Source organism: Thunnus albacares, chromosome 9, assembly GCF_914725855.1.
Source record: "Thunnus albacares chromosome 9, fThuAlb1.1, whole genome shotgun sequence".
Taxonomy (NCBI): domain Eukaryota; kingdom Metazoa; phylum Chordata; class Actinopteri; order Scombriformes; family Scombridae; genus Thunnus; species Thunnus albacares.
The window spans coordinates 19,266,433-19,293,858 of NC_058114.1; the positions used below are offsets into that span (position 1 = coordinate 19,266,433).

The 27,426-nt window shown below is 40.5% G+C and overlaps 2 protein-coding genes across 2 annotated transcripts; both read left to right on the forward strand.

Moving 5' to 3' along the window:
* Positions 1 to 1,337: 1,337 nt before the first annotated feature.
* Positions 1,338 to 10,120, forward strand: haus5 (HAUS augmin-like complex, subunit 5). The gene is made up of 19 exons (XM_044362060.1): positions 1,338 to 1,694; positions 1,782 to 1,844; positions 2,061 to 2,093; positions 2,515 to 2,539; positions 2,671 to 2,803; positions 3,658 to 3,817; positions 3,919 to 4,012; positions 4,406 to 4,497; positions 4,617 to 4,671; positions 4,778 to 4,905; positions 5,004 to 5,085; positions 5,255 to 5,409; positions 5,900 to 6,062; positions 6,288 to 6,368; positions 6,564 to 6,709; positions 7,179 to 7,275; positions 7,786 to 7,924; positions 8,105 to 8,237; positions 9,803 to 10,120. Exons 1-19 carry the CDS (start codon positions 1,597 to 1,599, stop codon positions 9,903 to 9,905), a joined length of 1,980 nt encoding a protein of 659 aa, XP_044217995.1. The 5' UTR covers positions 1,338 to 1,596; the 3' UTR covers positions 9,906 to 10,120.
* Positions 10,121 to 10,222: 102 nt separating this feature from the next.
* sin3b (SIN3 transcription regulator family member B) lies at positions 10,223 to 26,849 on the forward strand. Its single transcript, XM_044362056.1, has 19 exons — positions 10,223 to 10,984; positions 12,226 to 12,332; positions 12,811 to 12,964; positions 14,303 to 14,668; positions 15,110 to 15,265; positions 15,541 to 15,669; positions 15,858 to 15,947; positions 16,104 to 16,222; positions 16,391 to 16,604; positions 17,247 to 17,363; positions 17,555 to 17,793; positions 18,403 to 18,586; positions 20,876 to 21,746; positions 22,565 to 22,734; positions 22,829 to 23,002; positions 23,352 to 23,444; positions 23,571 to 23,665; positions 25,036 to 25,234; positions 25,415 to 26,849. The coding sequence occupies exons 1-19, from the start codon at positions 10,874 to 10,876 to the stop codon at positions 25,649 to 25,651; spliced, it is 3,825 nt and encodes a 1,274-aa protein (XP_044217991.1). The 5' UTR covers positions 10,223 to 10,873; the 3' UTR covers positions 25,652 to 26,849.
* The last annotated feature ends 577 nt before the right edge of the window (positions 26,850 to 27,426 follow it).

The window sequence follows — 27,426 nt, forward strand, 5'->3', positions numbered from 1 at the left end:
GGGGTCCCCAGCAAAAAGGGGAAGAATTTATTTTCACTATAATTTCATCCATGAGTAACACAGTGACAGAATGTGACTATTTTAGTCATGGGTTTCATACAATTTCTGTAATAAAACATCTAAAAGCAAAAATCTTATCAGATAGGGGTCCATGGTCTAATTTGTGTCAGTTTAAGGGTCTTTGACGTGAAAACCACTGTAGTAGAGGCTTGGACCTGGAAACAGTATGATCGGAAGGTCCATACCAGATATGTCAAGACTTTACAAGCGGATAACCGGTTTTATTTTTTCCCAATATCATAACACAGCCTTTAATCATGTTGGATGGAACTGAACTAACAGATATAAAGTGTAACAATAAGGATGCTAAATAATTTGCTAAAGTTTTCAGAGAAAGAATAAAACCGTACATAGAGGCAAGTTTTTTTGGAGGATTCAAATTGAGACCATAATCTGGAGAAAGGCTTGGCTCTTATAAGTACTGCATTTCAAACAAAAGGAAGAATATTTCAAAAATTTTACATAAAATATACCCTTCTAATGGTCTTATTGCTAAGTTAACAGACATTGATAAGTCTTGATAATACTTGTAATTTTTTAAAACATAATATAGACAATTTCCCACCTCTGTTTTCATTGTGAAATATCCAAAAAAAACTTTGGACAGATCTAGACCATCACTTTTTTGAAGCTCCTAACTCTTTTAATCTTAAAGATATTATTTGTTATTATGATAATCCAGATGATGGCGCTCTTGAATGTCTTATTCATTTCATTATTCTATATGCATTTTTTTCATTCACAAACATAAGTTTTCTAAATCACTGCCTAAGAGCTCACCTTTTCTCCTACAACTAAATTCTCCACATAAATCGCTCCGTTTATTAAACAACAAAAAAGTAATAAACTATTGAAACATTATGGAACTTTTTTCCCTGAAATCTCTGACTGAACATATTTATATTTTGTTTATATGTGTACTCCTGTTTTTTTTATTTAATGTAACTGTCTTTTAATATTTTCATTTTATGTGCTTCATATGTATTTGTTATTTAAATCTGATTTGTATGTGCTGCTAATGTTTACCTGAATGTTAGTTTAATAGCTTTTTGTTAATTAAAAGAAGAAAGAAGGAAAAAAGCCTTATTTTCTTACCCATCTGCATTCCGCGAAGACCCGCCCTACTCTGTCTTTGATTGGCTAGTACTCGTTGCCTTCTTTGATTAGATTGGTTGGATTAGTTTAAGAATATCAAGGTCAGAGCCAATCAGTGGCAGAGTAGGGGCGGGTCTTCGCACAATGCGGTAGGGGAAAAAAAACAATAACCGACAATAACCAGCGGCGGCGCTACTTCAACGGATATACTGACCGGAAGTAGCGTAAACGGGCGGGAAATGGAAAGTTTCAATTTTAGGTCAAAACAATGTTGTCATTAGGGAGTTAACCTACATGTAATAAAGGCGAAGGGGTATCTTCTCCTACACTACAGTTAGCTAGATTCAGTTAACAACTCAAGCAAAGTAATTGACACGTAAGTAAGTTAGCTTGTTGGTGTTGTTAGCTAGGTGAGTTGTTTACCTTCCGTTGTTGGTCAGGATGGCGGACAGAAATCTTGTGCAGGAATTGAAACGATGGGCGACAGAGGAGTTCACTCTTCCCCCAGACACCCTGCCAAATGACAGCTATTTCAAAACGTCGGTATCACTTTGCCTTTGCTTTCCATACTATCATAGAGCTGATATTGCTGACTCGCAGGGTTAATTAGTGCTTTTTCTTTTCAGGCTGTGCGTTGGGACAGGAAAGTCAATATGGAAATATGTCATACAACACGTTTTTCAACAGAGGTTAGTCTTTACACTGTCTTGCTGGGCTGCAACACACCTCTTCATAGATTTTTATGCTATGCTGCGTGTAACCCTATAACCTAATCAGTCCTCATTGTGGCGTCTGTGTGGTCTCATAAATAAACAGCAGTCTCTCTCTGCACACAGTTGGACTAACATTAGACAGACGAGCAAAAAATGAATGATAGCTTCTTGACTGTGTCTCTGTTCTTCCAGGAACGTGAGGATCATGCGTGGCAATCTTCAGTGGTATCCTTTCTGGCTCTGAGTGAGGATCCTAACGCTGCTGGTGTCCTTGCAATAGTCATGGCAACTTAAAGTGTGTTGTGTTGCAGGAGATGGTCGGTATCTTTGCCGTAGACTCAGTGTTTGCATATTTAATGTCAACATACAGTCTCTGTTGTACGTTTTCTTGGGGTTTCCTGGGGCCCCAGCGCACATGTAACCACAAAGTTCCTGGTTCAGAAACTTGCAAGGTGACACTATGTTTCATGTTGTTTTCCATTTCCCTGTGTCTGCAAACTGTTGTCTAATAAATGCCCACAAATATTTCAAAAATGTCTTTCAGGGTATGCTTGATGTACCAATTTGTATCAATTATATCTCACCCACCATGACTACTGTGTTTTAATATTTGTTCAGTAATTACCTTAACACCATTAACTTCAAGGTACAAAGTGCTTCAAGACAAAGAGGTAGGCTACAACTTGTTTTCATTTTTATTTTATAATTATCAGGTGATTTTTGTTTTGTTTGTTTGTTTCATTAAGCAACCCACTGACATAATGTAATGTGTCTGTATCTGCTGGTGTTTGTACATCCTCAGTTGAAGCAGACCGAGGGCCAGAGTGAGGCTGCTAAGCAGAGCGAGCTTCAGAGGAAGATAGAGCAGCTCAGAGCTGAGATCAGTCACCTGGACTCTCAGATCAGCGAAACAGAGGAACAGTTGGCCACTCAAGGTCAGTACATTATATGCAGTGAGGTCAGGGTATTGTTTAACTGTATTTTAGTATTTAATTTTGATATCGATATCAGCGAATGCACATTCTTTGCTTAAATGCTGAATGTAAAATTGCAATTGACCAAGAGAAGAGAAGAATAATGCGTCTGCTGGTGGATGCATTTCTTAAAAATGTGTAATTTGAGTACATGTATGACCAGATGACTCCTTTATCTGTTGCTGAGGTCAGCAGCCAGAAAGTCATTCCATTGTGTATGAGCCGATGCTTGGGCCCATCTTTGGCTTCACATCAACATCTTGAAGTGTCCTTCAGCAAATCACTTCACTCCAAGTTGCTCCAGATGGTCAACCGAGCAAATTGCAGTTTGTGTGAATGTGTGTGTGAATGGATGAATGAGAGGCAAATTGCAAAGCACTTTTGAAAAAAGTGTTATATAAATGCAATCCATTTTAGAGCTGCAATGATTGGTTGATTAATTGATCGACAGAAAATTAATTGGAAACTATTTTGATAATCGAATGATCATGTTAGTCATTTTTTTAAAGCAAAAATGCCAAAAGTTTGCTGGTTTCGCCTTAAAATGTGCCTCTAAAATTTGCCTCTCATTCATCCATTCAAACACAATGCTTTTCTTTGTTGCACGTGAAAGTAAACTAAACACCTTTTGACTGGGAAATTCTGACATGCATTTTTCACTATTTTTCTGACATTTTCTAGACAAAATGATAAATCTTAAAAATAGTCTGCAGATTGATAGTGAAAATAATTGTGGCAGCCTTAGTCTATTTACCATTTTTTGTCAATATTTAAAGTGATCGTCCACACCGGTGTTTCCTGCTTTTTACTAACAGAGCAGTCTATCAGCTGCACCTGGACCAAGGTGGAGGACAGTCAGCGCAGAAAGCTGCTCCTACAGGCCTTCAGGCAGCGCTGCATCTCGGATCGCAAGGTGCTCTCTGATGATACACAAGAGATCAGTGGGCACTGCCAGGCACTGGAGCAGATGGTCAGGTGAGGCAGAAAATGGAAAGTTGCAGTGAAGTGAGATCATTTACATGCTACTAATGTGGCAGTTTACAATTTAAAAATAAGTGCCGTTTTGTGTGTCGCAGGAAAGCAGAGATGGAAGTGCTGTTCGAGAATCAGTCTTCCAGCAGCAGCAGCGATGGTGACAACTCTAAAGCTGCAGCAGAGGCACAGGTCCTGGTAAGAGCTGCTAAATCTGGTCTGTATTCCACTGAGTAGAGTGTTCTTGATCTATCAGACACAGTGTTGGTGTTTAAATACTCTCCACAATCACATGTTTCAACCAGAAAGCGTGAAAAATAAAGAATGAATAAGACAACTGGCAAAAATGTTCCACAGCATGTTCGGAGGAGACATTGATTCATAAAAATAACATACAGTGAATGCCATCTTAGGTTAGAAGCAGCAATGAGAAACTGGAATATTTTATAGCTCTATAGCTGATAGAGACACTTACTGATTTGATTTTCAATTGCACACAAATTTGAGTTATGCAATATTTGCAACAAGCAGCAAATCAAACAGCTGCTGACAGATTCAAACCATCCTATTTCTTTTATCTTCTTTCATCAGCGTGAAGTGAGAGAGCTGTGTTACGACAGGGTCCAGTTCTATCAGTCTTTACAAGAGAGTGAACTGAAAACAGGAGACCCTACAGCCACACGGTAACAGTGGATACCTTTTTTTATTATAGATCTACAATTCACAGTGTGTGTTTGTTTTTTTTAATATTGTCAACATCTCTTTTTTTTTTTTTTTTTCATAACCCCCCCCCCCCTTTCAGTATGACTCGTGAACAGAGGACTGCAGTGTTTCATTACTGGTTGAGCGCTGTGGAGGTTGGTGCATTTTCCCCATATTTCACTAAATATTTTGGTACTTGTGAATGAACCGTCATTACTTTTTCACTTTGAATTAACATGTTGTTACTTGTCATGTCATCAGAACCTGTTGGGTGGTTATCCTCCAAACCATGTCCTCTCAGCACTGCAATATTTAGCTTCCAGAGAACAGAAGGAACTGGAGGAGAAGCTCTCCGCTCTAGATGTGACACGGGATGTAACAGCTCTACAGTAAGCAAACACTTATTATACTATTATAATGTTTTTTTTAAGACTATTAAAACCCAAAAGTTTGTTGTGTTACAGTGTTACTGCCGTTCTCATTGCAGGTTCCGCTATGAAAGCAATCACCTACTGGACATCTCAGGAGAAGAGGATAACGAGTTGCCACCTGTTCAGACCCTTTTACAGGTGCTGCTCATAAACCTGCACCCATGGACTCACATAGACACAAATGCACACTTACACTAAATAATATAATCACACAAGTTTGTAATAGATGAAAACAACTTCATGTTTTTCTCAAAATTTGTGAGTAACATGTTTTTATTTGAGAAATTGTATGCATGTGTGGTTCCAGGCTGCGTGGCAGGAGGTGGAGCAGAGTTTAGTTGACTTAGCTCAGACTCGCTCCAGAGTCCAGCAGCTCCGAAACCAGCTGCAGGCCCGCAGGAAGGAGGCTGAGCATGAAGTGTCTGGTTTTGCAGATGAGCTTCAAAGTGACACCATGGCACTGTAAGTCCACTCACTGTAGAGTTCATTTTTGAGGTTCACACAAGTCACAGAATTCCTGGTAGATTATGAAATAAGTACATTTAGAAATAGAACGAATCCTCTTAAATCTGTCTGTACTAATGCAGCAGTATTGAAGCACCAAACAAAATCAATCGCTAGGAAAACTTGAGCCACATTATTAGTACATTTAGTCCAGGAATAACATTTTGGTCATGGGAATTTCTATTATAGATGTGGAAAGTCATGAAAAAGCCTAATAATTCCTTTTAGAAGAGGAGCTCATTATTTTTAACTGAACATTAAAATTCTAATTCCTTTTGTATATTGAAGGCTCAATTTAGTCTTATTCCTGGTTTAGTTAACTATAATCATATAATAGCCAACAGTCAAATTAGAGACTGATATGATCAGGATGGCAAATGTAAAACTACTTTTGAAGAATTTACCATGTCTGCCTTTTTACTTCTTGGACTTAATGTATTTCTGGCAGGTCAGTTCTAGAGCTGGAGCTCCAGTGTGTGATGCAGGCTGCAGCAAGGGATCACATTCGAGACCAGTGTGTTCAGCTTGACCAGCATGCCAGAAGCCGACAGGAGGCGCTCAGAAACCTCCACAGCCAGTGGCAGAGGATTCTGGACTTCAGACAACTAGTGGTGAGAGTGAACGGATAATAAATAAATCATTTTTTATTTATTGTAGATATATCAGGATAATAACATTTAGCAAATGTGGTCTAGAGGATTTGGTTACATGTCCTGTTAACTGTTTGGGGATAAACAGCTTGATTTGTCTGACCAATATCAACTTCAGGATCAGAACTGTCAGTATTTCTGCAACTTATATCCTTACACATGCTTTGTTGTTGTGTCTCTCTCCAGGTTCTCAGACAGGATCAGATCAGAGGTCTGATTAAGGGGAACTCCACAACCAAGACAGAACTGATCCGCCTGCACAGAGAGGTGCTTATTTTCACAATCTATGACACTGAAATAGAGAGGTTATTTATACGGCCTGCTTCATGCTTTGGTGAAAGAGCTTGTTTTGGTCTTTTTAAGATTTAAAAAAAAAAAAAAAAAAAAACGACAAAAAAAAACTTGCCACAAAGAAGAAAATTTGTGAACAATCAATCCCTCTGTCTGGCTGCGTGTTTTCAGTTACAGGAATTCCTTCAGGGCAAGCTGGTACCACAGTTTGAGGATGTCACCACAGCCGCCAACAGTCTCAGGAACTCCATTTCAAAGGAGGCCAGACAGTTGGGAACGGTTTCGCTTCAGGCTCTGGACCGCAGGACTGTTGAAGGGTAAGAACATGTTGAAGAAGTAAACTCCAGGTAGGTCAGAACATAAACAAAGGAATTTTATTTTTGTTACCACCTAGTAAAAAAAATCACAAGTGTGAACTCAAACTGAACACTTCATATTCAAGTACAACTTCACTGACGGCAGAATTTGTATTTGGTATTTAAGAAAAAAAAGTGGGTGACACCACACACGCTGTCTACTTTTTTCCTCTTAGTTATGTTGAGTTTTGTTGCAGTTCATGATGAACTACAAACTCACAGAGGGAGGGAGTATAAACAGCACTATGTGTCAGGAAAGGATCCTACTTCATCTTTGGTACACCTGCGGCTCCAGCTGCAGTGGAATAAAGCCTTTAAGAGTGCTCCACAAGTCAAATCAGCAGCATCGTCATTTAATCATACTCTTGATCAGGTGCTTGACTGTTTCTGAACAGAAATCGAATAGTGAACTAGATGTCTGTTGTTTCAGAACGCAAAGGATCCCTGCGTCGTGGTTGTCTATCAATCGCTTGCAGTCTCCGACCTTCAGCAGCATGTGTCAGAGTGTCGCGTTCCCACTGTACAAGGTGAGAGTTGGCACATAAATACATCAACTAGTCCTTCTTTTTCTTCTTACCCAGCGCAACACTGTGGAGGAGTGTCAGTTTAATTCATGATTCTCAATGTTTTATGATTCAAATCGAGAGTTATTTCTTTTCAGTTTGATTTAATAAATTATGATTTTATGCAGTAACTATTGACTGTAATTCTATAACTATTAAACTTTTCTCACACATTAAAATGAAGAAAAAAAAACAGACAGCAGAATTGTGTATTTTAAACACTAAAAAGTATCAAAAAAGTTTTTTAATTTCTTTATTTTTGAATATCTTAAATGCCAAAATTAATGCAATTTCTCACATTTTAAAATGTATTTAAGTATCTGTAGCAGCTGTAATAGTGACAGTGCCTCCACACTCTGGTTTGGAGAACTCAGTGTGACTGTTTCTCAGAATTTGGCATTGCAAATAATGTTTTAACTGTGTATTTTTATCTCTCATTCTTCTTCTTTTCTTCATTATCCTTAAACTCCTCAGGCTCCGGAGGAGTTGTGTTCCCAGGCTCGCTCCCAACAGCTCGAGTTGCGTTTTCTTCGCCAGTTACTGCAGCTCCACTCTGCTACTCTGCAGAAAACACAGAAAGAAGCAGAGCTGCTGCATGCATCTGATCAAAAAGGTAATCAGAGGAAAGCATCAAGTGAAGCTTTTGTTGTCCTTAAAAGAGACTGTAACAAGTGCTGTTAAACAGTACAAGGCTGTTTGTAGATTCTCTATATCATGATGAATTTGCATTACCTGAGCAAAAAGAAGAATGTTCAAGATTGTAATCAGTTTTTGTCCTCATTGTGTTTCTCAGCCCTGCTGTCCAGAGTCATCGAGGAGGATCAGAAGCTCCTGAAGTCTCTGGTACCAAGAGTCAGAGGCTTCACCCAACGTTGTGTGCAAGGCCTTTCTTACGCGGACCAGGCCAAAACTGCCATCTCTTACTGGTGAGACAGATTTCTAAAGCAAATGACTGATTGAAAACTAATGGGTAGAATACACCACATTAAGGTTTTTAGTATCTAGTTTCCTTTCAACATGTTTATAAAAGATAATCCTTTTTTTGTTTAGATCTGGGTCTATTTTCAGAGTATTAAATGCAAGATTTTTACTTGTAATGAAGTTTTTTACATTGAGGTATTGATACTTTTACTTAAGTAAAGGATCTGAGTACTTCTTCCAACGCTGCAGGTCACAGAATCTGATGGGTCACCAAATACGGTTTAACACCGGTAAAACGTGTATGGCACGTGCAGTTTGGTTCTCTTCCGCACGAGGGCAGTGTAGCCCATCTCACATGGGTTTAGATGCTACTGCACAAGCAGGAGAAACATGCAAAGACCACTTCAGCCGTCAAAAAGTCCTATCAGAGAGAGGGTGTTTTCCACGGCAGGACTTAGTGTAAACAGACTACGCTCCCGACTTCATCACGACCATGTAGACATGCTCATTTTCCCAAATAAAAATATGGAAAAGGCCTGAACAGTCACTTAGATTAGCCTTTATATGTTAAAAATTCAGCATTTCCGTCACTCAGGTACGTTCAGGATTTAGACATGTTCAAAATTATTATCAGTATCACTATTGCTTTAGTTGAGGTCAGTGCACATTTTCCTATGGATGTACTAAACATTTTCTTGTGATACTGACTGAAACAATAAACACAAGCACTTTCATGACACATCGCTATATGAGAAATGCAGAAGTAAGTCTTGTCATTTTCCCTTATTCGGTTGTGCTGTTTTGCATACAGAGTTTTGTTAGCTTTTATTAGGCCCGAAGAGTCAGGACCATGTTGTCTTGAGTTGTAGTATGACAGGCTAAGTCCTGATAACCTGTCCTGTGGAGGAGAAATGACCCGTTTATGTCTGTATGTTTTATGGGGGAGGAGGTGTCGCAGTTCATCATACACTGTGTTTTATGGGGTTTTTGGGTTTAACAGTTTAATTAGATTCAGGTGTGTTGTGGATCCTAGCTCACCCAGACAAGCATCACTAAACATCAATAGCGGTGTGGGAGGTGGGGGACAGTGTTGGGCTGGGTGATCCACTTTGAATGTAATCATATAGTGTTGATATGAACATATTGTATTACTGTGTCTCTAAATTCTGTTGTTATGTAACTCTGAGTGGAGCACAATTCATTTAATTTAACATCAGTTTAATCATTTATATGATTCTGTATTCAATTGAGATATTGATATACTATTTATATAAAAAAAATACTCTTAGTATTGTGATATTGATAGCAAACATCTCATCTAGCTCTATGCTGAGTAAATGTTATCATAAATGACAGAAGTTACATGAAAAGACGACCCAGGTTGTTTTCTTTCAGGGTCCATCAGTACTAAACTCTAGTTTAAACCTTTGCTGCTTTGATCTCATATAGATTTTTTTTCTAAACATGAATGTCTTGGTATTGTTTTTATTTAATTTATACCTCCAGTCAGCAGCTCAAGGTCTGTATTGCAGGTTAACTGTTTCTGTTTTGTGTGTGTTCATGCTTGTAGGTGGGATCGACCAGCGCAGCATGTCCTACCTGAGGTCAGTAAAGGAGGACTGACTTTTCAAGAGTGGCTACAACGATGGAAACTAGCTGCCAAAGCCTCCTAGGGGGACACCTTAAAGTTAACATTAGGAGATCACTTTCAGCATCTTTTGGTAGTAAAACTACCCGGCTACAGTAGTCAGGACATGCACAAACATGTTGTAAAGAGGTAGTGGTTATGATCACAGCAAACTATTTCCTTTTTTTAATTGTAAATCATTAATCCTTTTGTTGTTTTACTATGTGAAAGTCTGTAACTAATAAATGGATTTAAAATGCACATGATCTGTTCTTGTCTTCCTTTGAAATTCACTCAAAAATCACAATGCAAAGTTGTCCCAAACTGCGTCTGTTAGCTCCGCATTGAAGAACAAGCTGCATTTTGCTCGTATGCTTCCTTTAAGAGATGTATACGTCCAGCACTGGCCCAGTATTGATCTGTCTCACTGTCATCGTTGATCTTGTAGCCAGCTGCGGGTGCAGTGTGAAGTGTTCAGCTATCGTTTTGCATGGGGTAACATTGTTCCTTTGTAGCAGTGGAGGGGGAGTGGAGCAATCTGATTCTTGTGAACTCAGCTCCTCCCCTCGATGCGCATGCGCAGTTCAATTTTTCACTCTTCTTTTTTTTTCAATTTTTCACTCCTACTCTGGCTTCCGGACGCCAAGACTAGACCGCTGCCGCCGAATTTAAAGAGACAGTCGATAGTTATTTTAAATACGATAAACGGCAACCATTGTCCCTTTAGCTTATTTGCCGACGCTTCTTGCCTCAGCTTGTTTAAATCGATGGTGATGTTTAATCAAAGTCGCGGCGAGTAGCAGCTTGTCTGTCATCACCCTCCACTCTGCTGGATTTTCCGTCCTTTTGCGCTGTGCCGAGACTGTCCAGCCAGGCAAAGTAGGGCTGCTTGCTGGCAGGCTGGCTTCCCGACCGAGAGGAAGGTTTGTCGGCTAGCCAACAACTGGAGGTACACCGAGGCTTCCCTCTCAAGTTGTGGTGGTAGTGGCTCCCGAGCCTCCCGTCGCCGGGATAATGGCGAAGATTCAGGCACACAGCACCGCGAAGCAAATAAACCAAATTCAAGACAAGCCTTACGTTATAACACAAAAGCAAGTGCAGCAGCAGCACTTCCAGAAGCTGAAGGTAAGAAGAACAACGGACACGACAAGGGAAAAGTCCCTCAGAGTCAGAACCATTTTGTTCGTCGGATCATTGCATTGGATTTTAGGCTTTTCTGTGTCTCCACTTAACGTCGAGAGTAGTGAAAGCAACGGCTGGCTAACGTTAGTTAGCTCGCTGGCCTATTAAAAGTAATTCATTGCTCAACAGCCGAACATTGACATTTAAGGTTAAATGTGGAAGCTGTATTTTATTAAACAACATCTGAGCAGGCAAGTCGAGTGAGACAGTTAGCGGTAGTTTCTTATTTACGGTGTCAATAACAGCTACTGTGAGCAGACGTTAACTCAAACCTCGGTTGTGGGAAGTTCCTCCTTGTTCGGGTTTTCAGCCACCCTGAACAAAGTGGAGGACGTCAGCCAGGCTAGCCAAGAACGGCTATTTCACTTGATTAGCAGCTTCATTAGACATGTCTTTGTTATCGCAGTGTTTGAATTTCACCGTACTGTTTTTTTGCCAGCACGACACTGTTGGCTGTGGACCAGCAGTGACTAAACGTATTGTATAAATTTGTATGTGGGTAGGTGTTGTAAGTGTTAGTGGAGTTATTATCGTCAGTTGACTGGCTGTTGGCTAACGTTAGCTACAACAGCCCTCTTCAGATGTGGACTATTTGTGACAATGCTTTGTGTGAACACACATATATATATTTTTTAAATCGTAGCCTAACCTAGCTTGGATGTTGTAAATAAAGAGAGCTGTGGTCCAGTGAACAAAAGCTGCTCCGTGTGTTTTTGTACTCAACGTTTATTTATTTATTTACTTGTACAGCCTGTACAGCTAACTAGTGCATTTGTTGATATAGCACTTCAGTTAGACAATGAAGACACCAAACATGACCTGTATAATAAAATTATAATTACTACATGATTATATGATGTATATAATAATAACGACACGATTAAAAAATCCACAAATTGAAATTCTGCAATGAAAATATTTACATTTGTTAGTCGCACTACCTGTAATTTGAGTATTTGCCTGTGTAGCTAATTATGAATGGGAAACAATTTAGCCATTGATGTGTAGAAAAGCCATTGTTTGATCGAATAAGTTAAAGCTATCTGAGAGCTGGATTAACACCTTTTTTTGTAAGATCCTGCTTCACAACAGGATGTTTGTCAAAAAAATGCTCTGTAAGTTCAGGTGGGACTGATTGTGCTTTGTGCTGCATTATAATCATATTTTTTTCCTCCTATGTTTAGGTTGAAGATGCCTTGTCATATCTGGACCAAGTCAAAATCCGTTTTGCAAACGATCCTGGCATATACAACAAGTTTCTTGACATCATGAAAGAGTTCAAGTCGCAGAGGTATCTATGGCAATATATGCAAGTACTTAACACGCAAGTGTAGTAAAGTAATGCACAGAAAAAGATGCTACTCATCACCATCTACCCCAAGAGTAGCCAGTTAGACAGTTTTAGTAATACATTTTTAATGAGCTGATTCCTCATACAGACTCATGAGATGGTGATGGCGGAATTTGATTACTTTGCAAAACATCACAACCCAGGGATTAGCCACATATTTTAGGGCTGTTATCATTGAGTAAGAAACTGTGGCTGACACCCTACTCTAATCATCAAACACTTGATATCATCTTGAAATGTAAGTGTGGAATAACAGAATTTATTGTTAGTTATTCAACTGAGAAGTAAGCTGGATGACACTTTTTTTTGATTAGGAGATGGTTGTCCTCTCGCAGCACAGAGGAGAGGAATCTAATCATGATAAGCTTCTGTCAGCCAAACCATTTAAATGTCTGTGTCTGCCTGATCTCCTTAATAGCATTGACACACCGGGTGTGATAAACCGTGTGTCACAACTCTTCCATGGACACCCGGACCTAGTCTTAGGCTTCAACGCCTTCCTACCACCGGGGTATCGGATAGAAGTCCCCAAGAATGGAGTGGCGTTCCTCCAGTCTCCATTCTCAACACAGGTGAGATACTCCCTCCCCCTCACACACTCGAACTGGATAAAAGCTAGATCAGAACTAGTGCTTTATTTACCTTCAACCCTCTAAAGGTGTCTGTCAGTAAAAAAGGAGGATGTGCTGAAAGTATTGAATTGTTTTAGTCCACAGAACTTTTCCACAGTTTCAAACAATGTCAAATATACCGTGCTGAATTGTACAAATATGCACCGTATATAAGATGCATAACTATGGCTGGGTATCTACCCATGTCAGACAGGCTCACGGCCAGATTAACCTGCTTGGGGCAAAAATGAACTGTGAACTTCAGCACCCTTCATATTCAACTTAGTAGTAAGTCGATAAAACAGAAATTTATTTAAGAATATGCACCATGTAAATAAAAATATTGAAGTTATTGTAAAGATAGTGACACGGGACCCATCTACAAGACAAGGCATCAAAAAGTCCTTTTCCATTTATATGTTTATATGAATCAATTAAAGTAATTCCCACACAGTGAACTTGAGGCTTTTGGGGCCCTGGAGCAGTTACTGGCTTTGCCTGGTTGGTAATCCAGCCATGTCTACAGTCTAATTCAGATGATATATGTATAAACTGTCGATGAATTTATAACGATCTAATGCACTGTGATTCAAACCTGATTCAATATTGATTTCATTAATCTTAATTTCAGTTTTAATTAAGGCCAGTTTTGATATGATTTGATCTTTTTGAATATACGTGAATCAAAGTGTTTTGACTGGCAGTAACTAGATAAAAACCAAAAATCCATATTTCCTTATTTCTAGCACTAGTCAAGAACGAAATGCAAACTGAGAGATTTTTGTGTTCAGGAAGTGGATGGATTGAGTTACAAATATGACTGGGCTACTTGAGTAACAAGTGTGTGAGTGTGTCATGCATACATTAACAGACACCACACACACGCACACATGCGTGACGTTTTTATACAAAATTGTTTGACAGCCATACCAGTTTTAGAATTCGCAACTGAATACGGTTCAGATGTGTGTTTTTGATTGACTAACCGGTTAATGACTGAATTACCAGTAATCTTAACACCTGTATGAATAACACAGTGGACATCTTTCAGTTTTATTGACATAATAATGCATACATTAAAATGCCATCTGGTTTTTAAATATCCATTTAACACCGGGACGAGAGGGGTTCAAGTGTTTCATATTTCTGTAGCAAGTGTATGTTAAAAATTACCTTCAAATTTTAACCTCCATCTGGTTCACAGGCAGCTATGTTCAACAAAAATGAGAGCACAGTTTGCTCCAAATGATGCACCTCCAATCCTAAAGCTGAACCTCTTACCATTTGTCATTTATCCAGGTTTCCCCCACCCAACAGGGGAAGAGTGTCACCAGCTCCACAGTGACCGCCACCTCAGGTAGTGCCTCTGCCTCCAGCATCGAAGCCGGACCTGCCCAGACCAGTGAAGTCAAGGCGACGTCAGCAGAGTCCCTATCCTCATCAACTCCAGTAGGACCTCCAGAGCCTCCCAGCAGACTTTCCCTTCCCTTGACGAGCAGAGAGAGCCAGAATCAGGCAACCACCTCGTCCGTGTCCCCGCCTGCCTCAGAGACAAGTCCCGTAGAGTTTGACAGTGCCATCAGCTATGTGAATAAGATCAAAAACCGTTTCCTGGACCACCCAGAGATCTACAGAGCCTTCTTAGAGATTCTTCATACATATCAGGTATTGTAGAGATAAATCTTATGATGAAGTTTTAGTTGCAAATTGTGACATAGACAAGTGTAATTTTGGTTACTGGTAGTTATTGTGTTTCCTCCTGTTTCAGCTCAAAGATTTTGACCAAATGTTATCATAGCATTTCAGCAAAGCAGAGTCTAACATTACTGGTATTCTAGTGAGAATCCCTCCTAATCCCTCTAACATTTTAAAATGAGAATTAAACAAGCAAATCAAAGGTCAGAGCTGAGGGGTTTTGTCTAGTATCAAATTTCAACATCAGTCTGCTCCTTAGAAGACAGTCAGTGTTTGTGTCTTCTGGATTAAAAGTATTGGCCTTGTGTAGCCAGGCCAGAGAGTTGTAACTTGTCTCTGCTGTTTCTAATTGAGTTTGATTCCTCAGCACCTATTTTTAAAATCAATTTTTTCCCCTCCATCAACCCTCAGAAGGAGCAACTGGAGGTGAAGGAGAGCCGTGGCAATCGAGGCAGCAGTGGGATGACGGAAGATGAGGTGTTTTCTAAGGTTGCCAGTCTCTTCAAGGGGCAAGAAGACCTGCTGGCTGAGTTTGGACAATTCTTGCCCGACGCCAAGAGATCACTGGTCAGTCAAACAACAGATGGAGATTAAAAATTGTTCTGATTTCAAAATACGATACAGATCATAAATTATAATGTTGCATAAACAATTTGCCATCAGTCTTGTCACCAGAGCAAGCTGATAACGTTATTGTTAAATAATTAAGATTGTGCAAAACATGTAGCTTTAACACACTATTCTTTACAAACAGTAATTGAAAGTATGTTGACAAAGCATCACAGATAAGTCCAGTGAAGTAGAACCTTTATCAAAGATTCTGTGCGTTTTCCCTCCTGTAGTTCACAGGGAGCTCGCTGACAGGAGGGAAAGAGCAGCTGAAAAGGCCGGAGGAAGAGGACACGATAACCAAACAGAACAAAAAGAGACCCAGACCCATACTACTGCAGCACATGTCTCCACTACTCAAGGTACCACAGTGTGAACTCTCTCTATTTAGACTGACCGCCACAGGCAATGTACCGATGTATGTATACATGTCCTTGATCTCAAAACGTTTGAGCAACTTTTTGTGATGTCCCTAAAGCAACAATTCAAATGCTTCAACTATTATTGACTCTGAAGAAATTAACTTTTGATTTCTTCTTTTTTAATTTAGAAAAAAATGAAGTATTCGTGTACCAAAGATCAGTCCTTTGCTTCAGTTGGCAAACATGGAGTCTTACGGGAATTCTCCTTCTTCGATAAGGTGAGGCATCAATCTTGACTTTCCTTCCTCATTGGTTCATGCTGTTCCTTCCTTTCGTTTCCCCTCTTCTCTCTATTGCTCTCTTTATGTGTTTCTTTTATGTATTCTTGATTATGTGATTGGTCTAAGTTCCTTGTCAACCCACACATCATTCAGGTTCGCCGCCTGTTTAAAAGCCAGGAAGTGTACGAGAACTTCCTGCGCTGCATCGCCTTGTTTAACCAGGAAGTAGTTTCGGGAGCTGAACTGCTACAACTAGTCACTCCTTTCCTGGGGTGAGTAGATGGTTGAACTGGATAAATGTGTGAAATGGGCGGATATAATGAGAAATGTGGATGAATACAGTGACTGGGTTGGTGGGAGTATTCTGCAGGAAAACACTTGAGTTTTGGTCAGCTGTTCCTGATTTCAGGTCTCTCATGATTTCATCCATCTCCTCACAGGAAGTTTCCTGAACTGTACACACAGTTCAAGTCATTTCTGGGGGACAAAGAGCTCTCTCATGCTGTGTCAGGGCTGTCGGATCGCTACATGGAGGGGGGAGGGGGCAGGGAGGTGGATTATGCCTCCTGCAAGCGCCTGGGGTCCAGCTACAGAGCACTGCCCAAGACCTACCAGCAGCCTAAATGCAGTGGGCGCACTGCCCTATGCAAAGAGGTACATCCACTTACATTTTGAGAGTTATCACTAGATCAGTGCATATGCTTAAAGGTCCCCTCCAAACAGGTTTTGGGATATAAAAATACACTGCTTGGAATAATAATTTGTGTATGATATGGTTTTTAACAACACGTTTCAGATAACTTGTGAAAAACATTACACTAAATTACTACTAAATTACAGCTATTCCTTCCCCAGTAAAGAAAACCAGATGCTATGAATGTGCAAATATTTTCAGATTCAAAAGTTTAATTGCTGGACATAAAATGTCTCGTACTTCAGGGAAAAGTCTATTCTTAGTGTATGTGCACTGCAAGTTTATTTTCATACTGGACCTCCACTGGCTCCAAATGAGCTGTGATGTCATAAATCATGCTTGTAGGTGCACGACTTAAACTCTGATTTTTAGTGAACTCCCTCAGCAGATTAATTTGAAAACAGCCTTCTAGTGTCAAACTGCACATGAATCATTCTGCACAGTGAAGCTCAAGCAGTCAAGTGAAGTAACAAGAAGAAGAAACAGATGTTTTTGAGTGGAGGGGGACTTTAATTTAGCAAATGATGGAATAGCACATCATTATTAAATAGTTTCCTGTAGAGAGATTTCTCTCATTGATGGTTTTCTGTGTGTGTGTGTAGGTACTGAACGACACCTGGGTGTCATTCCCCTCTTGGTCAGAGGACTCCACCTTCGTCAGTTCAAAGAAGACTCCTTATGAGGAGCAGTTGCATCGCTGCGAGGATGAAAGATTTGAGGTATACACTACAAACATTTCACAGTATATTTTTGCTTCTTTACAGCTCTCATCAGATCTTGTTTTTATAAACATCACAAATTGTTGAATATCATCGCAACCCTGTTATTGTTAAAGAGGAGATTATAATCTTCAGCACATTAAGTACTTTTGTCTATAGTCTAAAGATTGTCTGTAACTCTCCACCCCAAGCTGGACGTGGTTCTGGAGACGAACTTGGCCACCATCAGGGTGCTAGAGAGCGTCCAGAAGAAGCTGTCCCGCCTTTCACCCGAAGACCAGGACCGATTCAGATTAGATGACTGCCTGGGCGGCACCTCTGAGGTCATCCAGCGTCGTGCTGTTTATCGGATCTATGGTGACAAGGCCCCTGAGATCATTGAGGGATTGAAGAGGAGTCCTGCTACTGCTGTGCCTGTGGTGCTCAAGAGGTCAGAGTTGTTGTCTGTTTTTCTTCATCAGTTAAACGTTGAATGAAAGAAATTCAAAGGCTGAACTTCTCTGTTTATGTTCTTAATGTTGTCTGAATAATTTAAGTTCACAGGCGATCATTACTTCCTACTGTTTATGTTCATGCATTAACATCATGGTTAATTAGACACATTGCTAGAATGTTTTAATTTTCTTATGTTTATAAACATTGGCAGTATGGTAATGAGATAGTCGCTTGTATTTAGACACCACATTTCAAACAATTCATTTATATTACCAGCAGGGAGTTTTAACCTGACTGTGTGATGGAAATGTTAATTTGCTGACAGCATTTGTAAGATCCTTGTACGAACATGCAATGATCTCTGTGTGTCCTGTCAACAAAAGTGAACCATAACAGCAACAGCTATGTCTAAAAATGGTTTGTCTATTTAATGTACTGTACATATGGACAGTGACATGTTCACTTCTACAGATACTTAAATTCCTATATTTAAACTGCCACATTCACAAACAAGTGCAGTGACACACACGTTAGCATGACATGTTTCATAAACATGGCTGTATCTTGTGAAGTATTTACATCGAAGTTGTGCTGTCTTCCACAGGTTGAAAGCCAAGGAAGAGGAGTGGAGAGAGGCCCAGCAGGGTTTCAATAAGATATGGAGGGAGCAATATGAGAAGGCTTACCTGAAGTCCCTCGACCACCAAGGAGTCAACTTCAAACAGAATGACATGAAGGCCCTGCGGTCAAAGAGTCTTCTCAACGAGATTGAAAGCGTCTATGATGAGGTAAAAACTTTCTTCCTGTCAGCTTGACATTAACCTCTTCCACTGCCCCCCTCCCTACCGTAGACCCATTTTTGTCTTTTTTTAAGGGGGGGACAGGGGATCTTTAGGGGGAGATAGCAAGTCAACAGTATGTAAGTTGTATATGTCATTTGAAAGCTGGGATCCTGAAGATTAATTTGAGATGGAGCTCAGCACTGTGTGCCAGGTTTTCTGTTAATGTTATCTGTGATAACATTGTGTTTTGGTTAGGCGCCTATTCAAATTTTGTACGTTTTAAGTGCTTAGAACATTATGATGGAAGTATATGATGACCATCCCCATGCTCAGTTATGTTTCATACGTTGTTGCAGCAATTTTTGGGTTGATGCCATTTGTTGCATAGATTTGGTGCAAAATGTAACAATTTTTGACAACTCAAGAATTGATAAAAAATGGTCAAAAATCCATCCAAAATACCACATTAAGACACCAAGACCTTGAGGAAAACCATAGAAAAATTCATGCTGTGATTTGGTATCAAAAACCATTGACATTTGGAGATTGGATGGTGAGCACTCTGGAAATTACTCAGAACCCCCTTACTGTCAATATACCTAGGGAAGCCATACATGCTCTGAACTCCTGAGGTCTCTAGTTTGTGGTTGTAAAGTTTTGTGAGGCTGTGATTATTCTTGAGGTCACAATAGGTCATTTTATACAGTCAGTCCAATTTTCAAAAAATGGTCTCACTACAGTGAAATGGCTATGATGGAGACAAACATCATCAAACATGCATACAGTTTGGCTCATTGAATCCACAAGAGTCTCTGCTTTCCAGTCAAATAACACATTTATACTGTATGCAAAAAACTGCAAGAGATTAGCATAAAGTGGGCATGTCTGTAAAGGGGAGACTCGTGGGTACCCGTAGAACTGATTTCATTCAGATATCTTGAGGTGAAAGGTCAGGGGACCCCTTTTTTAAAATGGCCATGCCAGTTTTTCCCTCACCAATATTTTGCCTAACTTTGGAGCGTTATTTAGCCCCCTTCTTGACAAGCTATCATGGTACCACTGGATGCTTTAGGTCTTCTAGTTTCATATGATACCAGTATCTTCACTCTAGGCTTAAAACTGAGCGCGCTACAGCCTCTGAAAGACAGTCATGTCAGCCGAGGACGCCGGCATCCTGGGGAGTTTAAGAGGTTAAAGACTCCATAACATGAGTTAGAGGGTGTGGGATGTCGGATGACAACACTGTATGATGTCATTGTTATTTTGTATTTATTATACTGTCAAGTGTTGACGTTATGTTGCCCACTTTACTGTGTAATCAGTGCAACATCACTCTACTACATCCTCAAACTTGAACACAGACTTGACTCACATCTTATCTGGCAGTTGTAGCTTATTGTATGAGAAAACATTACACTCTTGTAACTGCCTTGATGTTTAACATGTTGTCTAAACCCTGATATTCAACGTTCTGAGGCATAAATGCCCAGAGCCAGCGCTTGGCCTGTAGAGTATCTGAGCCTTGGTTGTAACAGTGATCCCCAATAATTTTTGACAAAAGGTCAATAAGAAGTTACTGTTGATCAGTACGCGGTTTATAGCTCTTGATGATCATTACACAAAATCCTATAGCAGAGAAACCGATGGCTTGTTATGGAGTGACAAAGAGCAACGAGATAAACAAAGCTGTAAAACGTAAAGAGAGAGGCTCCATCACAATGCAGCAGATTCAGCTTTTGAAAATATGGAAGTGGAGATCAGTAACTGACCTTCTGCTATAGAGTGGAAATGAAAAGACCTCTTTGATAATTTAAAACGTTCAAGTGCTTTAAATGAGTGTGAACACAGTTGATAAGCGTGACAAATGCAGTTTGTTTATAGAGAGCGAAGCCTGAAATACAGATCATGTTATTGAGTCTTTGACACGTCTGCTGTACTTTTCCAATTAACTATAAAACTGCCATTACGAAACGTTTACCTGCATGTCTAAAGTTGAATTGAGCTTCGAACAGTATTAATCAAATTTTTGATTTTTTAAAGAAAATATATATGAAAAAGAAATCACATAATTTGGGTGAAAAGTCTCTTTCTCGGATTAATTTCCTTGTTTAGTGTTTTCCTTTTCATCCATTTACATGCATTGTTGCCTGGATGATGATCTTCTCCCCTTAATGTTTGTTTCAGGAGATTTTCTTTATTTCTGAGGTCTATGAAACTTATTTAAAATCTCACTGTCACTGGTTGTTTTCCTAAATTTGCCCACGTTAATCTTTTGCCTTTATGTATTTATCTCAGCGTCAGGAACAGAGCACAGAAGAGGGCGGCGTTGGTCAGCAGGGTCGCAACGGCTCTGGCTCAGCCTCGTCCAGCGAGCCTCACATGGTGTTTACATATGAGGACAAACAGATCCTGGAGGACGCCGCCTCGCTCATCATCTACCACGTCAAGCGTCAGCCCACTATCCACAAAGACGACAAGGACCACATCAAGCGCATCATCCAGCACTTTGTCCCCGACCTGTTCTTCTCCCGTCGCGGCGAGCTCAGCGACACAGAAGACTGGACGGATGAGGAGGCTGAGCCTGAAGAAGGAGGAGAGAGAGGAGGAGGTGGAGTGCCGGCGGCAGCACCGGGAGGAGGAAGTGGTAATCCTAATAATGCGTCGGGAGCGGCAGCATCCACAGGTAGTCAGTCTCAACCTCAAACTGCCCAGTCACAGTCCCAGAACCAGTCCCAACCCCAGCAGCAGCTGAACGGCGAGTCCAGACGGAGGCGCTGCAGCCCATCCCAACCCATGGACACCGAGGCGTCCACCACCTCCAGTAGCATGAGCCAGCCCGCAGCGACCAGCGGATCCAACCCTGGATCTACACCCATGGAGACGAGTTCAGGTGCAGCCGGGGAGAAGGTGGACCTGCGCGACCCTGAAGCGGAGCACCAGAAGGAGCTGGACGGCGTCTACAACCTTTTCTTCGTCAACAACAACTGGTATTTCTTCTTGCGGCTGCACCAGACTCTGTGTTCGAGGCTGCTGCGGGTTTACCGGCAGGCGGAGCGGCAGCTGCTGGAGCACCGAGCTGAGCAGAGCAGAGAGAGGCTGCTAATGGCGGAGGGAAGGAGGGAAAAAGCATGTGACCTCGCCATGGAGCTCCGCCTCAAACAGCCCAGTAAGTTCAGCTACCTGTTATGCAAATTTTAAAATAGCCACTTTAAAAGGCTTTCATTTGAGTTTAAATCAACAGCTTGACTCAACACGGACAAATAAGCACAAGATTCTTCAGTTTTTATAATCATAACCTGTAAAAATGCTTATTATCTCAGTAGGTTTTAAATTGAATCACAAAGTGCAATTTAATCAAACTTTTCTCAGTCAGTCGAGTCCCTTAAATGTAAATGTCTCAGGTTTTATGGTGTTGAGTGATCGTCATGTGACGTGGTGCTCCATGATAAAGAGAGAGGCTTGTTTGAAATATTCCAGATGTTTACAAAGATTCATATTGATAATAGATACATTATCGGTCTTTATTTGACAAAGCTTTTTATAAGTTTAGTACACTTTTGTGTGATATTATGAATTTTATAAGGTGTAGCACATTATCTGTGTTTGCTGTCCTGAGTGTATTTGCAAGATAAGTATTGAGGCAATTCAAAGATTTTAAGCAATATAAAGCATAAATCTTTTACTACAGGTGTTAAAAAGTTATTACATTACAGGTCCTGTGGTGCTCTGTTTAAAGCACTTCAATCTCTTCCTAATTCAGTTTTCCAAGCAGCAGAATAGCAGAAACAAATGTCAGCATGTTGAATTAATGATATCCACACTCAACTCTGCATTTGAACTCAAGTATTTTTTTCATGTTAGAGACAAAGACAAGTCCTGTCTCTGTCTGGATAGATCCCACGCTGACGCTGTTCTCTCAAACACATTCATGACGTCATAAACTCAGAGTTTTGTAACAGATGCGACGTCTCTCTGATTCCGCAGGTGAGGTGGAGTTGGAGGAGTACTACCCAGCCTTCCTGGACATGGTGCGCAGCCTGCTGGACGGCAATCTGGACTCAACACAGTACGAAGACACGCTGAGAGAGATGTTCACCATTCACGCCTACATTGGTTTCACCATCGACAAGGTCATTCATAACATCATTCGGCAGGTAAGAAAAGTTTACACACGTACAATTTACCAGCTTCATACTTTTTTAAAGGTTGTAACATCAACATCTACTCCTCTACTTCGTTTCCCTTCAGCTGCAGCACCTAGTGAGCGACGAGGTGTGTCTGCAGGTGGTTGATCTTTACTTGGCGGAGAGGAAGAGGGGGGCAGCGGGGGGGAACCTCTCCTCGCAGTGCGTCCGAGCAGCTTGGGAAACCAGCTACCAGTGGAAAGCTGAGAGAGTCATGGCTGAAGAGAACTGCTTCAAGGTGAGAGCGAAGTCCTGGACCGCATGTTTGGCCCTGACATTTTCAGTGTTGTTGTTTTCTATTTTTTTGCTTTTTACTGCAGTGGAAATACTGTTTATTATTAAGCAGCAATTTCAGATGATAATAAAACGTACTACTAATATACAGCCGGTTGTAAAACTGCAAGATGGAAACTATAAACGCACTTAAACTACATAAACCAAAACTGTCAGTTTCTGTCTTTTGAACCAAAGCGTTTAACAGTTTTATTGTGTTCTGTACGAGCTTCAACCCTGTGTGGTTTTATCCAGCTGTAGTTAATAGATTTATATTTGATTTAATTATGTTTCTTTGTGTTTTGTATCACCAGGTGATGTTTATTCAGAACAAGGGTGATGTGACAATGACCATCGAGCTGCTGGACACTGAGGAGGCCCAGGCTGACGACCCGTTAGATGTACAGGTAAACACGTCTTCTTCAACCATTTAAATGGTCGCTTCTCCTGCAGGCTGTTTAAGAAAACGTCAAAATCAATAATGTGATTGAACTGAGTAAAGTTGATGGAACTTGCTGTGCTTCATCCCGTAGTGTTTGTCAAGCTACATGGAGCAGTTTGTAGGAACGGAGTCTAGTCTGTGTTCTCAAGCAGAGGGGTACTTCTTCAAACCTGTATTTCTGCCCAGGTATGACGCTTTAACTCGACACAGACATTTCTATTTCTACACTTTTAATTCTTCAAAGCAGCTGTGATCAATATTTCACTAATGAAAAATGTATCAAATGATGATGTGTAACACGAGAGGCGTTGCTCATAGTGATGAACCTACAGAGAAGTATCACCAGCACCTCTCGGCTTTACGGAGCTTTATAGCGAGTTTCAGTTTATTGTTTAGCTGCAACTTTACTGTTTTCAGTCTCAGTGCTCAGAGGAAAAGCTCTAAAAACTCACTGTATAATACTTACTCAGCACCACACGGCAAACAGACACAGTCAGAGATTAGCTGGTGAACATAGTGGAGCATGTAAGAGCTAGATATTTCCCTCAGGAGTTGATAGAGATAAAAACAGAGCTGAAGGAGAGTGAATATTGGACTTACATTCACCAGGTGGACAGAAACACAACTCCAAATGAATGATAAAGTTGCTCCGTATCTACTGGATGTGTAAATAAGCAACTGTTTGCTAACATGTTCACCATGTCAACTTATAAAGTTGTGTCAATGTTTTGTTCACAACTTGTTTCCGCTGCCCCCAAGTGGCCATATGATATCATATGATATCATGTGATATCAGTTATTGCAGGTTTAAGGTTTAGATACAGTAGATCACGTTTCATTTTCAATGCTCTAATTTAATGGCAGGTGTCGTTTTAGTTATACAGACAAGTCAGTGTGTGTCCACTCTGTCCAACAGATAGTTTTGTCGTCTTGTTGTTTTCCTACTTGTTTTTCAGATATTTTGTCCACAGTATATAAATATTTGAAACACTTTTTTAATATATGGATTTAATAATCTATAATGGATCTAATGCACAACAAAGTTTGAATTCCTGCACTCAGTTTATTGAAGATCACATTTTCAATAAACACAGTGCTGAGAGTCTGTAGGTAATCAAACTAAATTAAACACCAGCACACACTGAACCAATGTAATTCTGACAGTCTCAACAAAAACTAAATAATGTTCATAAATTTAAACTTGCTGGTGTGTTTGATTGCATTAGATTGTGCAGGTCTTACAGTTTACTTGTATTTCAGTGTTGCTACATTTTAAGCACAAGGATGAAAAAAAAAATGCTTTAGACAGGATGTGGTCGGTAAAATGTATTTTTGTAACTTTACTGTCTGACTGCACTTTAAACAGAAGCTCTTTATTTAAAAAGGCGAGTAGTTCACCTTCGCCTCATTATGAGCCAGTAAAGTAGAGTGCTAAAGGTTTCTGTTCTCATATCTTTAGTGTCACATTGTTGTTACAGATCCACCGTCTCAACAATAGATAACAATGGATAATGTTTGTAAAGATTAACAGGGATTAAACGTGTCTTCTCTCTTAGGAACCTGCGTCGTTTCCGTCGCTGGCAGGTGCAGCAGGTGGAGGCGATGCGCTGCAGGAGAGAGTGGCACCGTCAGCTGGGCGTGGAGAACGCCGGGAGCCTGGACTGTCGCTTTAAACTCAACACCCACAAGATGGTGTTTGTCATGAACTCCGAGGACTACATGTACCGCAGAGGGGCGCTGGTCAAGGCCAGAAAGGTAGGAGAGGAGTCTGTGTTTAATTTCAGTCGTTAGTTTACTGCGTATTTGTGTATTTTCAGTGTTTGGTGAACATAAATGACGACACGCGCCAGAAAACTCAAACCCTGCTTGTTAAATCTTGCTTCGTGTCTCGGAGATGAAGCTCTGACAGTCTTTTCCTCCTCTTCCTCCAAACAGTCGCAGCACAGAGTGGCGGTGAACCAGCACGAACGCTTCGACAAGTGGCACCAGGGCTGGCTGGCCAATCACGTGACGGCCTCGGCTGAACGCTCGGTGCAGAATTGGCTAATGGGCGAAGAGGAAGAGGACATGATCCCCTGCAAGACCACCTGCCTGTCGACTGAGGTGAAAGGGCAGACGGTCAACAGATACCAAGTTCATTACAGCGGTAGCAAAGCGCCCGCCTCTCCGTAGAGGCCCGTGTAGAGACGGACGTACACAGGACGTGCGTGCGCGCGCACACACACACCACACACACATATATACACACACACACACACACACACACACACACACACACACATACAGGTAAATGCATGGACGTACAGGACATTCATACACTAAACACAGACATACAGCTGCAGTCCCACTTTCTCCACCTTCCTCCACACCACTCAGTTCACTTTCACTCGTTGGATGAAGAAACTTGGCAGAGACACAGTGCAGGACTCTGGACTGTGAACAAGTGAGTCAGTGAACGAGTGCACAGTGAGAGGAGTGACGACGTGGAGGAAAAAAAGGACCAAGACGGGGCGGTGAAGTAAATCAGACGAGCGTTAACCTCGGGATGAGTCGGCACACGATGGCACAAAAAAAAAAAAAAAAAAAAAAAAAAAACGGAGCTCATCACCCTCAGCATCCTCATTCTAGCTTCTCCGGTGGCACTAAAGAGCTCGAGACTGATGGACGGAGACGGTTGATCAGGCGAGAAGTTATGAGATCATGGAATTTGTTTCAGAAATGTGAATGTCTGTTTCTTTCTTTTTTTTTTTTTCTTTTTTTTTTTTTAAAAAGTCAAGTGTAGTTTTTAGCTTCTAAAGCCAGAGAGCCTTCTGCTTGTTGGTTGGTTTATATGGAGAGATAATGGTAAACGTGTGTATGTATGTGTATCCTGCTCTTTTCATTTTGTCTGTTTGTAAGCCCAGTAAAGGCTCCACAGCTCTAGTAATTGCATTATTACTGTATGTGCATATATACAACAGGGATCCAGTGTTTTTATATATGCATTTACACGAGTCGATTGATACATCTAAAGATCACGTGGTTATTTACAGTGTGTGCTGTCAGCCAACTCTTGATGTTTGCATTTTGGGGTTGTTTTTTTTTTTTTTTTGTATTTTTTCCCTTTTTTTTGTGTTGTAGCTAAACAAGTTATCACCAGGGCAACAAGGAGTCCTTAAAATGAATTGGTTTAATATTGATGAAGCATTCAAATTATGTATCATACTCATGATTTCACCAAATGTTTACTTCGCATTGTCTTCTTTTTTTTTTTTTTTTTTTGCATACTGACATTGAAAATGAAAGCAAAATATCAGTGTTAAAATAGAATGTATAACATTTATCCTGTATCAGTTATCATAAAATAAACAACCTAGTTGTGACCTTCTTAGACGCTGATCGGCAGGTTTTCTGTTTGTCGGCTTTAGAGACATACTGCAGACTCACCAGATGCAGCTCTAATAACTGCTGAGTGATGCTTTTTTTTTTTTTAATCAATCAAATCTTGCCACAAGGTCCATTAGTTGCTGTTCTTGAGCTTTCAGTCGTATGACACCATCTTTCTCAGCAGATAAACTTTTGCCCAGTAATGTTTTTATGAGCATTTGAAGGACTTAAAACATGTTGGCTTAAAAACTGAGATTTTAGATTTATATTGAGGCAAACTCCATCTGCTGAGGAAGACCATGTGATGTGATTGAATGGTCCAGAACTGCTACGGAAGAACTTTCAAGCTCAAGGGACACAGCTGTTTTTATTTTAAAAAGGAGTGATTGTTGTGATTATGAGGGTTTGTTGGACGGTGATTTGTTGTAAAGTTAACTGTGTTCTTTTCATTTTCGTGGGTTCTTTCTCTTCGCAGAGAAGCAAGATTTTCAGGCTTTTCAGGATGATTCACTCGTCCCTGTTGGCACTCTGAACATGACTACATCTCTCCACACTGCCAGTACTCTTGGATGAGCTCCTCA